Source organism: Vanacampus margaritifer, chromosome 15 (assembly GCF_051991255.1).
Source record: "Vanacampus margaritifer isolate UIUO_Vmar chromosome 15, RoL_Vmar_1.0, whole genome shotgun sequence".
NCBI lineage: Eukaryota > Metazoa > Chordata > Actinopteri > Syngnathiformes > Syngnathidae > Vanacampus > Vanacampus margaritifer.
This window is the reverse complement of record NC_135446.1, coordinates 8,731,527-8,743,878: the sequence shown is the minus strand read 5'-3', so window position 1 is coordinate 8,743,878 and position 12,352 is coordinate 8,731,527. Positions and strand designations below refer to the sequence as shown.

At 40.7% G+C, this 12,352-nt stretch overlaps 1 protein-coding gene across 1 annotated transcript in view; it reads right to left on the bottom strand.

The window, feature by feature from the left end:
- Nucleotides 1-12,352, bottom strand: part of camk1da (calcium/calmodulin-dependent protein kinase 1Da) — a 30,515-nt gene that overhangs the window by 9,587 nt on the left and 8,576 nt on the right. Inside the window, exons 2-3 of the mRNA XM_077543749.1 lie at nucleotides 3,934-4,065; nucleotides 2,380-2,454 (exon numbers count right to left, since the gene is read on the bottom strand). Coding sequence (XP_077399875.1) covers nucleotides 2,380-2,454; nucleotides 3,934-4,065 — 207 coding nt within the window. The remainder of the gene's footprint in view (nucleotides 1-2,379; nucleotides 2,455-3,933; nucleotides 4,066-12,352) is intronic.

Genomic DNA, 12,352 nt, shown 5'->3' with positions numbered 1-12,352 from the left:
GCTGTCAACGTGTCACTTTTCCAAAGAAGTATTCGTAACTCCCATCTGCTTGAATGCATCCATTGTCTGACTGATTAAGAACAATAAAGTGTCAAAATGTTAGAGAATGCTGTCACAAAATGCCCCAAAATGCAGAAAACAGCAAACTACAACATTGGCACATCACAGCTGATGCTAACCCAGATATCCTGCAAATATGACGCCTGGGGGCTATGAGCAGTAAATGTTTACATTTGGGGCAATCGGATTTAACACTTAGGAAGTGCTTGGAAGTCATGCGGTGACATCATTGCCAGAAATGTGTGTAAATGTTGTCAAACAAGTAATATAAATACTATTAGACATAATTTACTATGTTGATGATAAAGTAGTTAGCTTGTTCAGCTTCTGTGTCGCAACAACTTACTCTACTACTTTGTAAACAATTTGTCCTTTACAAAGATGTAATTTGTCACACATAAAAACATCAGTAGTTTCCCTGCACTCGATGTCATCGATTTTCATAGCAGCAAGGACTGATTGCCTTCCCCGCGGTGTCGGTGCTTACATAAGCTGAGTCGGAAACAAAGCAAACGCTGTCATACGGCATTGATCTGCCACGCTACGACTCACTGTAAAAACAAAACGACTCCTCCTTCCCGACTCAATTTCAAACAAATTAGGTGAGAAGAGCACTGTTATGCAAGCTTCAACTTTAGCCACACTAATTTAAACGACTACACTAAGAGCAGTATAGTTTCCTTTTATTTTGGCATGTAATACGGCAGAAAAATACCCTCACAAAATAAAATGTATCAATGTGAACACAAAAATGTATCTTGTTTAAATAATACACACCAATGAAAAACAACATTTTTGATTAAAATAATTGTAATTCACAACCAAGTGAGTCTAACTAAAACTTGCTATTGCGTTTAATGTGCTTTCAAAGGGCTTGTATTCCTTTAGTGTACAGTACGTTGGCTTGAATAAGACCGTTTTCTGTCAGTCTGAAACTATGACACAAATGCTTTATGCTGGTTGTTTTGGTGTTATAGCAGAGTGCAGCCTGCGGCACGAAAAGCCTCAACAAATGGGATTTGGACTAACTCAATTTTTTTTTTCTTTTTTTCTTTCTGCTCGAGCAAAGACGTGCAGTGAAAGCTGCAAGCGTCTCAAACGGGAAGTATGTGTTAATATGAAGGGTTCTATTTGCAAGTTAGTAAGTCCGTGCTTAAATTCACAATTTATTTTAGCGGTTACATTTCAGATGCTACCTTTGACCTTGTAAACATGGTCAGTGGTGTGCACTGACCTGGCAAATGGCCTTGCTGGAGGGAGGAAGGGTGGAAAAAAAAAAGAAGAAGCAAACTGAACTCCATGTGAGCAGGTGGAGGGCAAAAGGTGATGGTGATGGAAATGAGGTGTGAAGGGATGGCGAAAGAGAGGAAGGACAAAAGGAGACGGAGGCAGACGGAGACATAAAGGAGAGAAATGCTGATAGAGGTGCATGTGGACAAAGAAGCGGTTGGGTCTTCCCAAAGGAACGTCTCGGCTCATCTGAAACCATTTCACTCTCTTTTGCTTTCAAAAGGCCGAGTGACAACAGAAACTGTGGATAATGGAAAGCTCAAAACTGTTCCAGAGGACGTAATCTAAACTTTTTCGCCAACAAGATGTCAAACCTAATGGGGTTAAAGTCTATTGGGAGGATTGCTGGGAGAGGCGGGCAGCAAACACAAGTGTTTTGTTAATTGGCTTATTGATGACAACAGGAAACTCAGTGTAGTCTGGCCAACAGAGGGATTTAAATTAAGAGCATCCTGTTTTACCTTTGCCAGATACAGTATTTACTGCAAGCAATGTCGGGAGGGGGTAAAAAATAATGCAAAATGAATCAATGCCATAAGAAATTAACTAACATTAATATTTGAATATGGGCAATGAATTGTTAAACAAAGCAACTGCTGGGCGTAATTTGTCAAATCACAAGGTCGTAATAAATGATTGTGGATTTACCCAAGAGACATAACACAATAATGAAGCCTTTTATATAAACGATTTTCATCTTTTACGCAATTTCCATTTCAAATCAAATATCTTGCCTCCTGTATTTTGATCATCGCAATCAAGAAGCCCCAAACATGAGCACTAATCTATTGACATGGAGCCACAAATAGCGCCACGGTTGTGTAATCCTCCACCATCACTTCCACTGAACTTGACTGAACGTTGCCAGACCAGCGTTTCCTCTTATATAAGCCCCGAGAGGAGGTCAGTAGGCCGCCTATGGGTGAACCATGTACAAGCCCATTTTGCTATATGAAATGCAGCCATTTAGGACTTGTTCTATAGCTGTTTATCAGTTATAATTGCAAATATTTCACCAGTTCGACTCACAGTTGCATAATGAGATAGAGGTGATCCGGACTCTCGTAGATGTCCTCCAGTGCCACAATATTTTCATGCTTAATCCTGTAAAGACAAACCAAGAGTTAAATGTGTTATTGCAGAGCTGGGCCGCATCTTTAATCAAATTCAGTCACGCACTAATGCAACTAAATGAGGCAATAAGGTTTGCCATTACGATTCTGCTGCATTAATGGACTTAAGACTAAATAATGTAAAGCTATTTGGACAGAGTGGCTTCCTTGACATCTTTTTTTCACCCTCCATTTACCTCTCTAGCTCAAGTCACTTCTTTCCTGATTTCTCTATAGTGAGGGCAGAAGTCTCTCCCTATGCAAGTGTGTGCATGCATTATCCTAATACCTTGAACGCAACTGATTAGGTGTGGGGAGGTTGCTTTGGGAGCAGCCATAAATCCCCGCAGGTCTGTCCTTTCCACTCAAAGGCATTCCCAGTAGGTGCCCAGGTGAGGATATAAGCGTCATTATGAGTGCATGAGCGCTGCGTTGGCAAGCCGGCGATAAAGCAGAGTGCCGTGATGTGACTCATTGGTAGTAGACGCGTGCACACAAAGGTGTACAGGTTAGACTGCGATAATGTGAGTGTGTGTCTTTAAGGACTAGTGAGGGATAATGGCAGAGTGCTTGCAAAAGAGCCCTTCGCAGATGCTACAGCTTCACACCATCAAGCCGTTTTCAATCATGCAATTCTGTTTTGTAACTGTGAATCGGGAACGAGTCGTTTGTTCCCGTATGAGTTGATTTGTGATCTCTTTTTTTATTTTATTTTTTTTTTTTTTACAAAGGGTGCTCTATTATGTGTAGCTGCAGCCCTGTACAATCTAATGAGATACAATATATTACCTTTGATGCATTCAAAAATGAGCAGTAGCCAGCAAAATAATGCATTTGAACCATACGTGCAGTAATTCGCAACCAGTGTGCTCCAAGAAATTTGCCAAAGTTCATTGCTCATTATTTTGTCACAAATAATGTATGTAGGGTGGTTGAGTGGTTGGGTTTGAATCTCTCTCTTTTGGGTTCCATGAAGATTAGGAAGCACTGCATTAGCGAATTGACATCTACATGGCTCGAAAAATGGAGCCAATTAAATGAAAGACAACGTTGATGTTCACATCATTTGAAAAAGTATCAGCAAATATACGACAAGCATCAGCTGTCCCAGTATTTGTCACAGAAGCGTTGTAACAGAAACAAAGAAAACATTTCCACATAAAAGACTGATGTCATTTCATAATGTTCAATAAGAAGGATGAAATATGAATTCATAAGCTTTCACAAAGCAGTGTCAATCCATTCTAGTTGATAGATGTTTTAGTGGTGACAAATTTGACTATTGGAAGATACAGTGTGCGCGAGATGGGATTTGGATCATGACCTGGGGGTGGCTTATTGAGGGGCTCATGATGCATGGCAAAGAGAGAGAGATAGAGATGCATAGTTGCCCCAGTAACCATGAAATAGATGGCTCACACCAGTGTGTGTGTGTGTGTTTGTGTGTGTGAGTGAGTGGCACTGCTCTCACTTCCTCAACACGGCAATCTCGTTCTCAATGCTGCTCTCTTTCCCCTTCAGAGCCTTTTTCGGGATGCACTTCACCGCAAACATCCGACTAGTCAGCTTCTCCTGGGCCAGGACCACCTCGGAAAAGGCTCCTCTGAAAAGACACAGACAGAGATCGAAATTCAGGATTTTCTCATGTCGCTTAAATAAGGAACCAAAATGTCAACTGTGTCTAGTTGGATACAAGACAATAACAAAAAAAAAACTATTTCCTTTGTAAAGGCACAGCGATGATAAGGTTTATTATTTGCGCAAGTGTATCTCATTTTGTGGCTGAGTAGAACTGTATGCAATTTGAATTGGTTTACAGAAAGTGTCGTCGTGGTTACCGCTATGATTGAGCACAGCTCTCAAAACTTCTTTAACTGGGCCGGAGGAACAAAGTGAGTGGAACCGCTTCTAAAGAGGGAAATTAGCATTTTAATTACTGATTCACTGGAGGCATTCTTCCACTGATGCAAAGTTAAAATATCCATGACACAAATATTAAAGGCAAATTAACTGAAATTCAAATTCAAACATTTTTGCATGCGTGTTCGGGGAAGTGTGTGCCGTGTCAGAAAAACAAGCAGCGTGATGAATGAAGATGAGCCCATCGTGAGATCATCTACCAGGATCAACACAGCGGCCTTTAGCGTCAACAATTTGCCAAAATGCTAAACATCTTCCCATCCTTAACTCTTCAATATTCAACAGTTATCTTCATCAACACGTTTGTCTTTCAGCATCACTTTCTGTGTACAGGTACAGCAGAATAAATGTTTGTTTGAATTGTATGAATTCAAACCTAAAAAAATAATAATCCATAGTTGCACAGTGTCCATTGGATTGAAGTCATACTTAATAATTTTTCCACATGCTAATTGTTAGCCTGTTGACATTCAGCCGCTAACCTGAGCTCACAACAGCCAACTCTACACTGTCATTCACTGACTCCCACATCACTCACCAGGCCAGGTCGCACCTTTTAAAAGGCACACATACTGTACTTATATAGGTTGGAAAGTGAGGATGTCAAATTCAAGTGGGCAAAAAAAAATATTCTTACAACTCCCTTGCACATTTGGTTGTTTAATAATTCAAAGTCTGTTATTATCTGATTCCTCGATTAATCAATAGGATATTAATAATAACAAGCAGATTTTAACTAACTCTCTAAGAATCTCTAACAAATAAATATTCTATCGAAAATGGAGCACGTCTATTGATCAGAGACAAAGACATTGTTTTTTACTAGTGTTGTTCCGATACCAATACTGTATTAAAACAGTGGTATCGGCATCGGCAAGTACTAACCAGTACAATGCCGATACCATTATTTCCTACGCTAATAAAGGACTTTGGATGCAGCATCTTGTGTCTTGCTTGTGCACGACATTCACTGATGTGTGACGGGTTCATTGCATGCCAAGCCAAAATATCCTATTTGTCCTTAAATGCTATGAACCAATGACCGGGCAGCTTTTTTATGTTGGAAAAAAATAATAACTAGGTATCGGCCGATACTGGGAAACTGGGTATCGGCCGATACTGGGAAACTGGGTATCGGGGGCCCAAAAACAGTATCGGAACAACACTAATTGTCAAGTTTTTTTTTTCTAAATAATGTGTGTGCCAAAACAAGAAAAATCCAGCCCAAAACTCACATAGAAACACCTATGAATACATTTGTGTTCAGTTTGACTTTGACTAAATGGTTTAACAAACTCATACTTGTGACATCTCATTCAGTCATTGAGTCATTTGGGAGTGAAAATACTGGTATGTGTTGTTTGCTCGTCGCTCATTAGTGTATGTGCCTAAAAAAGCCCAGAATCTGAAAAGCCTCCTCTTTTCTACATGTTGCATCTCTTTTCTATACATATAAAAAAAATAAAAGTACATACACACTCACATACAGAGAGAAGGAAAACAGAAGGTTTCTTGCCCGGCTTGCCTCTCGATGTTTTTCTCACGCTACCTCGTTCTCATGTCACCTTCACCTCCTCTTCTCGCTCCTTCCCTTGCCTCTTTGCTTCTCACCTCATGTGATCATGCTGCCGGTTGCCCCTGATAATGGGCCTTGCACTGGGACTGTCTGTCAACCGCGCACACACATGGGAAAGCAACACCTGCCCGCACCGATAACGGTTGTTGTTGTGGTTGTTGGTGACGTCAAATCCAGACAAAACAAGTGCGTGGGATGTAGTGTTTGTGCTGTAGCTGCACATGGGTGTACTTGAGGCTTTTCATATATTCAAGCCACTGGCCCACGCATAAATGAGCATCTATTATAAAGACACAAAGGGACGTTTTACAGCACGTGCATACAAAGATAATTACACAGTGTGTTTAAAGCGACAGCCTTAATGCCAACATACATGGAAAACTCCATAGGCTAACAATTAGCATGTAGTAAATTCTGCAGAGTAATTTTTACTCTAAACAGAGTTATAATTGTGGTACAGAGTAAAATTTACACTCGGAAGAGAGTAAATAAGGAAGAGTAAATTTTATTCAAAGTATTTTAGTGTGTACAAGAGAGTTTGCCTATCCCATGAAAAAAAAACCTGTTATTAAAGATTTTTCACTCAGAAATTCTAAGGATTGCAAGGAGAGCTTTTGACTAAATTTTACTAATTTATTAAAAAAAAAAAGTTATGCAAGGGTTGAGGAACAAACTCACAACCTTTAGTTCGGAAGACTGCCACTCTACTACTCCTGAGCTATGCCACGCCTACTCTTTGCTTATATCCAAAAGGTTTTTGGTCTTGGAGTTACGAAGATTCCAGCTGACACGAGTGATATGTTAACCCACAGTAGGAGCTGCATGGCTCAGGGAGTCGATTGGCTGTCCTTCAAAGTTGTGGGTTTGTTCCTCAACTGTTTTTGTAAGGCGCTTTGTGACAGCTAAGGCTGTTTGAAAGCGCTATATAAATAAAGATGACTTGGCTTGACTTGAGTGGCTTTGAGTTCTTATCCTTTAAGCAATGACTTTGAACACAACCCACAACCAGTGTGACAGACAGCATGACAATACTCGCAGGCATTTATTCTTTATCCTCTGTAAAGAACAACTACTATTACTCAGAATGAGAGAAAGAAGCCGAGTCTCCACTATATCCCTATGTCTGTAACCATGGGTAAGGATAAGAGCTGATCCATAGAAATGCTCCTAATATAATTTGCCCTGGATTGATGAGAACGCTCATTGAATAAAATGTCAAGCTCAGTGTAATGCGGAAAAAGGTCAGAAGAGAGAGAGAAAGGATGCACTAAAAATGTAGATAGCGCGCAGCCGTAAAACACAAACTCATAAACACACACGTGCAGCACCGTTACGACCACAAGAGCAAGAAAATATCATCCATAAAATAACCTCGCCCCAACCCCAAAGGCCTTATGGGAGTGATTGATTGGAACGGCGAGCTGGCGGCTCAACCACGGTGCGCGTCGGTGGTCCCTGCAGCAACGACAACCGCATTTCCTCTCATTTGAACTGGTGTAATTGTGTCGGTTCAGCTCCACTACCTCCTTCCGTGTGTGTATGTGCAGTTAGTGTGCGTTCGGCAAACGAGAGCGCTCGCTAGGGAGGCACTCAAATAGAAGGACAAGGTGACACATTTAACATGGAGACTGACAGCTGCCTCTCGTTTTAAAAAGGATGACTGACAATACAGTCACCTGGAAATGTGCACTCATCAACTTCTTACAGAAACAAATGTCAGCTAGTTAAGTACATTAAAACAATCCTTTAACTATTGCCATTTTTATGATGGTGGAAGTTTGACATAGCCACAAAAAATAAGTTAAATAATAGCTGAACAAGCTGCACATTGTGTTATTTGATTGCACTGACCAACCCTTTGTCCTCAAAATGAGCGCAAGAGCATTTTGGTACATCGGAGTACTTGATCCTAACAACCTCAGCTCGATTATTATTAATTGAAAAAAAAAGAAAAAAAGACTGCTACATATCTGAAAATCGACTCCCAGATCACAGGTAAGCGTGTAATCTCTTCATGCTACAACAAAGCTCAGAGGATGCCTTTGAAAAGCAAGTGTGTGGTTGCGCACTGCTGTGTACAAAAACCCACAACTCATCTTTTTTTCTCGTTGTTACACGGCTAGTAATATTACTTCCTCAGGTCATGAGTTTCACTTTATTTGAACAAAATCTCTCAGACAATTTCTTTCTTTGGGGGATTTGCACACTTGCATGTTAGCAACCAGTTAAATTATGTAACAATATGAGCGGTGCTGGTCATTTCAATGTGTTCAAGCAACACGGAATTTTGAACTCGAATGAATGGATGAAGAAAAAACACATGCCGAAGGGAGTTTAATCAAAGAGGTGGCAGTTGCCTCTGAATGGACACACATATGCCAACGCACGCACATGCGCGCAAAGGGCTCAATAAAGACAGGACACAGCCGGAGATAACACGCTACTGACGTCATTGGCATGCGCACACACATGCTCCTTTGATTTCATGTGAATACAATGTAAAATGCTTCAACTGTGTTGCATTGTCTTGATGACACAGACACACACACGTGCGCAAAGATGGAGTGGATGAATGAGGCGGAGAGATGAGAAGAATGAAACGAGGCTTTGTGCGCAGGGAGAGGATGACGTTGCTTTTATATTTTCAATGAATATTTTCAAGTCAAATAAAGGCTATTGTTCCATTATGCAGCAGTTACATTACGCTCATTGAAATGCTGACGTGCTCACCCTTTCATGAATGTGATGCAAGGCAGGATGAGTGCCGGCAAAACAAGGACGCAACTATTTGAGTACACGGAAACCTTATCATTTCTTACTGATCTACCACAATTCAGTCAGCGCAATCAGCATTGCATCATTACTGTAGAATCAAAGATACAATTCTACAGCGATGCAAAGCCAACAGATTAAATCATTTAATACACAATTGGACACATTCGGATACAAGTTCATACAATTATAGTTTTGCTTGTAGGTGCATTAAATGTGTTATCGTCTGGCGGACATCTTCTGTGGTTTCCTCCCACATCCCAAGACCATACCTGTGATGTGTTTGTCAATATGAGCCCAACAATTGACTGTCAAAATGTTTGTTTTTTTCATCTTGCAACTCTATTTAGAACCCTTTTAAGGGTTTGTTGTGGGGTTTCAACCACATGTGGAAAAAATGCTTTGCTGAATCACTATGGCAACAGGAGGCTTGGCGTGATGGGTGAAGATTCTATTACAGCGGCAATGGGGCATAAAAAGAAGACAACAAACACGTCTTACACACTCACACACACACACACACACACACACACACACACTCCATTAGTAAAAACATTCACATGGAAAGTGAAATGAGGGAAAGAGAGTAAACAGCCCCGTGTCGCTTTTCCTCCTTTTTGCACTATAGGCACATTCACACAGCTCATAGGCTTAAATAGCACTGTTGCCACGGCAGCAATTAAGAGCCAATTATAGTCTGTATGCTCACTGTGGCTCCAATGGCAAGAGATGAAGACGACAGAACTTGCCGAAAGAAAATGCCTGCACTCGCTTCTGAGTAATTCTAAAACAAATCTGCACAATTGGCAGAGAGGTGGTCTCAAAGTGCGTAATTGGAGCCATTGCCCATATGGGGCGGCCAGAACGGGCTCGACTCTTACCAGCAAATGTCGCAGCAGATGGAACATGCATGCGGAGCTCTGTGGGACAAAATTAAACATTAACAGAAAAACAAGGACCACGCACGCATGGCAGAATCCTGGCAGGCCACCGCGTGTCGAGGATATATGAAATGGATGAACGATGCATTGGACAGCTAGCGACAAACAAGAAGAAAAGCACAGTTGAGAAAATATGGCAATCTCATTAAACAAGTTGTTCAAGTAATTGCCAGATCAAAAGAGATATCATTTGTATTCCCTAGTGCCTCAAACTGCTTAGAAACCAATCAGATCATGGCACAGCTCAGCGTTCATTGATGGAAAAGTGAGCCGACTGCATGAAAGAACGATGGTGCTCATTGTCTGCATTATGTGTTTGTATCACACATAGCCAAACGCAGTCGCGTGTGAATTTGCCATGGCAACAACCCGAACCGCCACAGGGTGTTAGGAGGCTTCCCTTGTGTTTACATTTATCATCATGCAAGTGTAAATTGTGTCATTTTAGAATTAAGATTTTTCATTAAAAGAGCCTCTTTGTGGCTTTAAATGCTTCTTGTTGTTTTTAAATTTGCGATTAAAGCCAATTTAAAATGCAGTATAATGTGAAGATCAAAACAAGGCATGTCTAGACATGTGGGAATTGACAATTCCTGTGATGATGACCAGATGTGGCCCGACCATAATGAGACGACCTGTAGCGTTGAGAAAGCCACATTGACACGAAAAGAATTGACAATGTCGGTCACACAGGTTTCCCTGGGAGTAATAACACACTGCCGGTTCTGATTCAATCTGAGGAGAGCCCGTTTTTAATCATCAACACCATCTTTGACCACATAATCGTAATTGACACTGCAGGGTGGAGTTTAATAGAAATATCCATATCACCATTTACAAAAGAATAAGTGATTTGAAATCTTACTTAATGGCACAAAGGGCTTTTGGGATTCAATCTGTGTCTGGTCCTGGGATGTATGTAAAACAATCTGCCCTATGCGAGAATGTTGGCTCCATTAGCAGATGCAACAAATGTTATCAAACTGCAAAAGACCCATGCAGAGTCTGAGATTTGGAAGCAAACCACAGCAGACTGGTCAAACAAACGACAAGCTGCTACACTGCACGTCCCTTTCATTTCAAAAACAGACCACAATATGCAACTCCTACTCTCAATGTAGGTTACAATCAAGATAGAAGTGATTGTGTCGCATTGCTTACAGCAGAATCGAACACGCTCATACTTGCTTATGCTTTGATATACCAACCAGTGTAAAAATTCCAATCAGATTGCACCATTTCACACACATAATACAACAAGTGTTACATGAGTATTCCAGCCCAAACGTCAACATGCATCTTGGCTCGATGATCATCGCTAACATCGAATATGGCAACTTGTTGGCAACTTGTTCCCACACAGCAGAGATAATCTATGCCCGAGTATTGTTGTATGCTCTATTTAACTTCAGTTAGCTTCAAAGTCCAGATAGTTTGAAGATGGCGGAAGGCAGAAGACTGAGGGGATTTGCGGTAGAACAACGAGGCAGGAAGGCCGGGGGCAGACAGAGTCGCCAAAGTAAGATCAATGCACAGAAAGGTTTGGAAGAGTCTTGCATGGGCACTGAAAGGTGACAATTCTGATGTTAAAATAAATTATTTTGAATTATGTGTTTTTTCTGTCACACATAATACAGAATGTATACCCTACGTTCCAAAGAGTCAGTGTGTCACACCGCAGTGCGGGTCTTAGCAGAGTATCGCATGTGTGCCTATATTTAAAGTATGCGTATGTGAGAGTGCCCCTAAATCCTTCAATGTATGTGTGTAGTCTTCCTTAAATTGCCTGTCCACAAGACAAAGTGTGTGGCAGCAAGCCGTGAAACTACACCGCCTAAATTAAAAGTGGCCATCATTCATAATTGTATGGGAAATGCCGGCGAGGCTGTTACAACAGCAATCCCCAGGACTAAATATTTGGACAAAAAAAACTCACAAATTTGCCACTTTATAATGTAATGTGAGTTTTTTTCCCTCGCAAATTTGACACTTTAGAATGTCGCAAATATAAAAACAACAAATATTGATACATGGCCCTAGTACATCATCGTACTTATCTCAGTGGTGTGATCTAAAAAAAATTAGCAAGTAGAGGTGAGGAAATAGCAGGAATGGAATTGTTAGTGCATTTGTGTTTCTCCTGCTCAGCTCTTTCCCGCAGGTGGATTTCTAAATTAAAAAAAAAAAAAAAAAACTTTTTATAAATTGAAAAGTAATTGAATGAAAACTTTGCTCTGATCTTCATCATGTCAGGTCACTTTGAAAGATTGAAATTTGCTCCTCAGTCAACTTGGAAACAAACAAAAAATCTGACTTCAATGTAATTTTGTGAAACAAACATACAGTAGCCGCTTTGTGTTAATTTGACTGTTCTAGGACACGTAGCGTGCAATGCTTGAGGGGGAAAAAAACACATTCACATTCACACCGCATCTACACGGCCAGTGTTTTCTGCCAACTAAACAACAAAGGATGATGCATCTTTATCTCACAAGAGACAAAAACAGACAAGTACCTGCATGCTGACTTACTGATAGCAGGCACACAATTACAGTCCTTTGGAGCAGGGAATAAAATTCTACTGTAGAAAGGCTGGAATTACACCAGCCGATAGAAAACTGCATAGCTTTGGCAGTAAAATACGCTTGGAATTGGAATAAATTATTACGTTATTCTGCTTA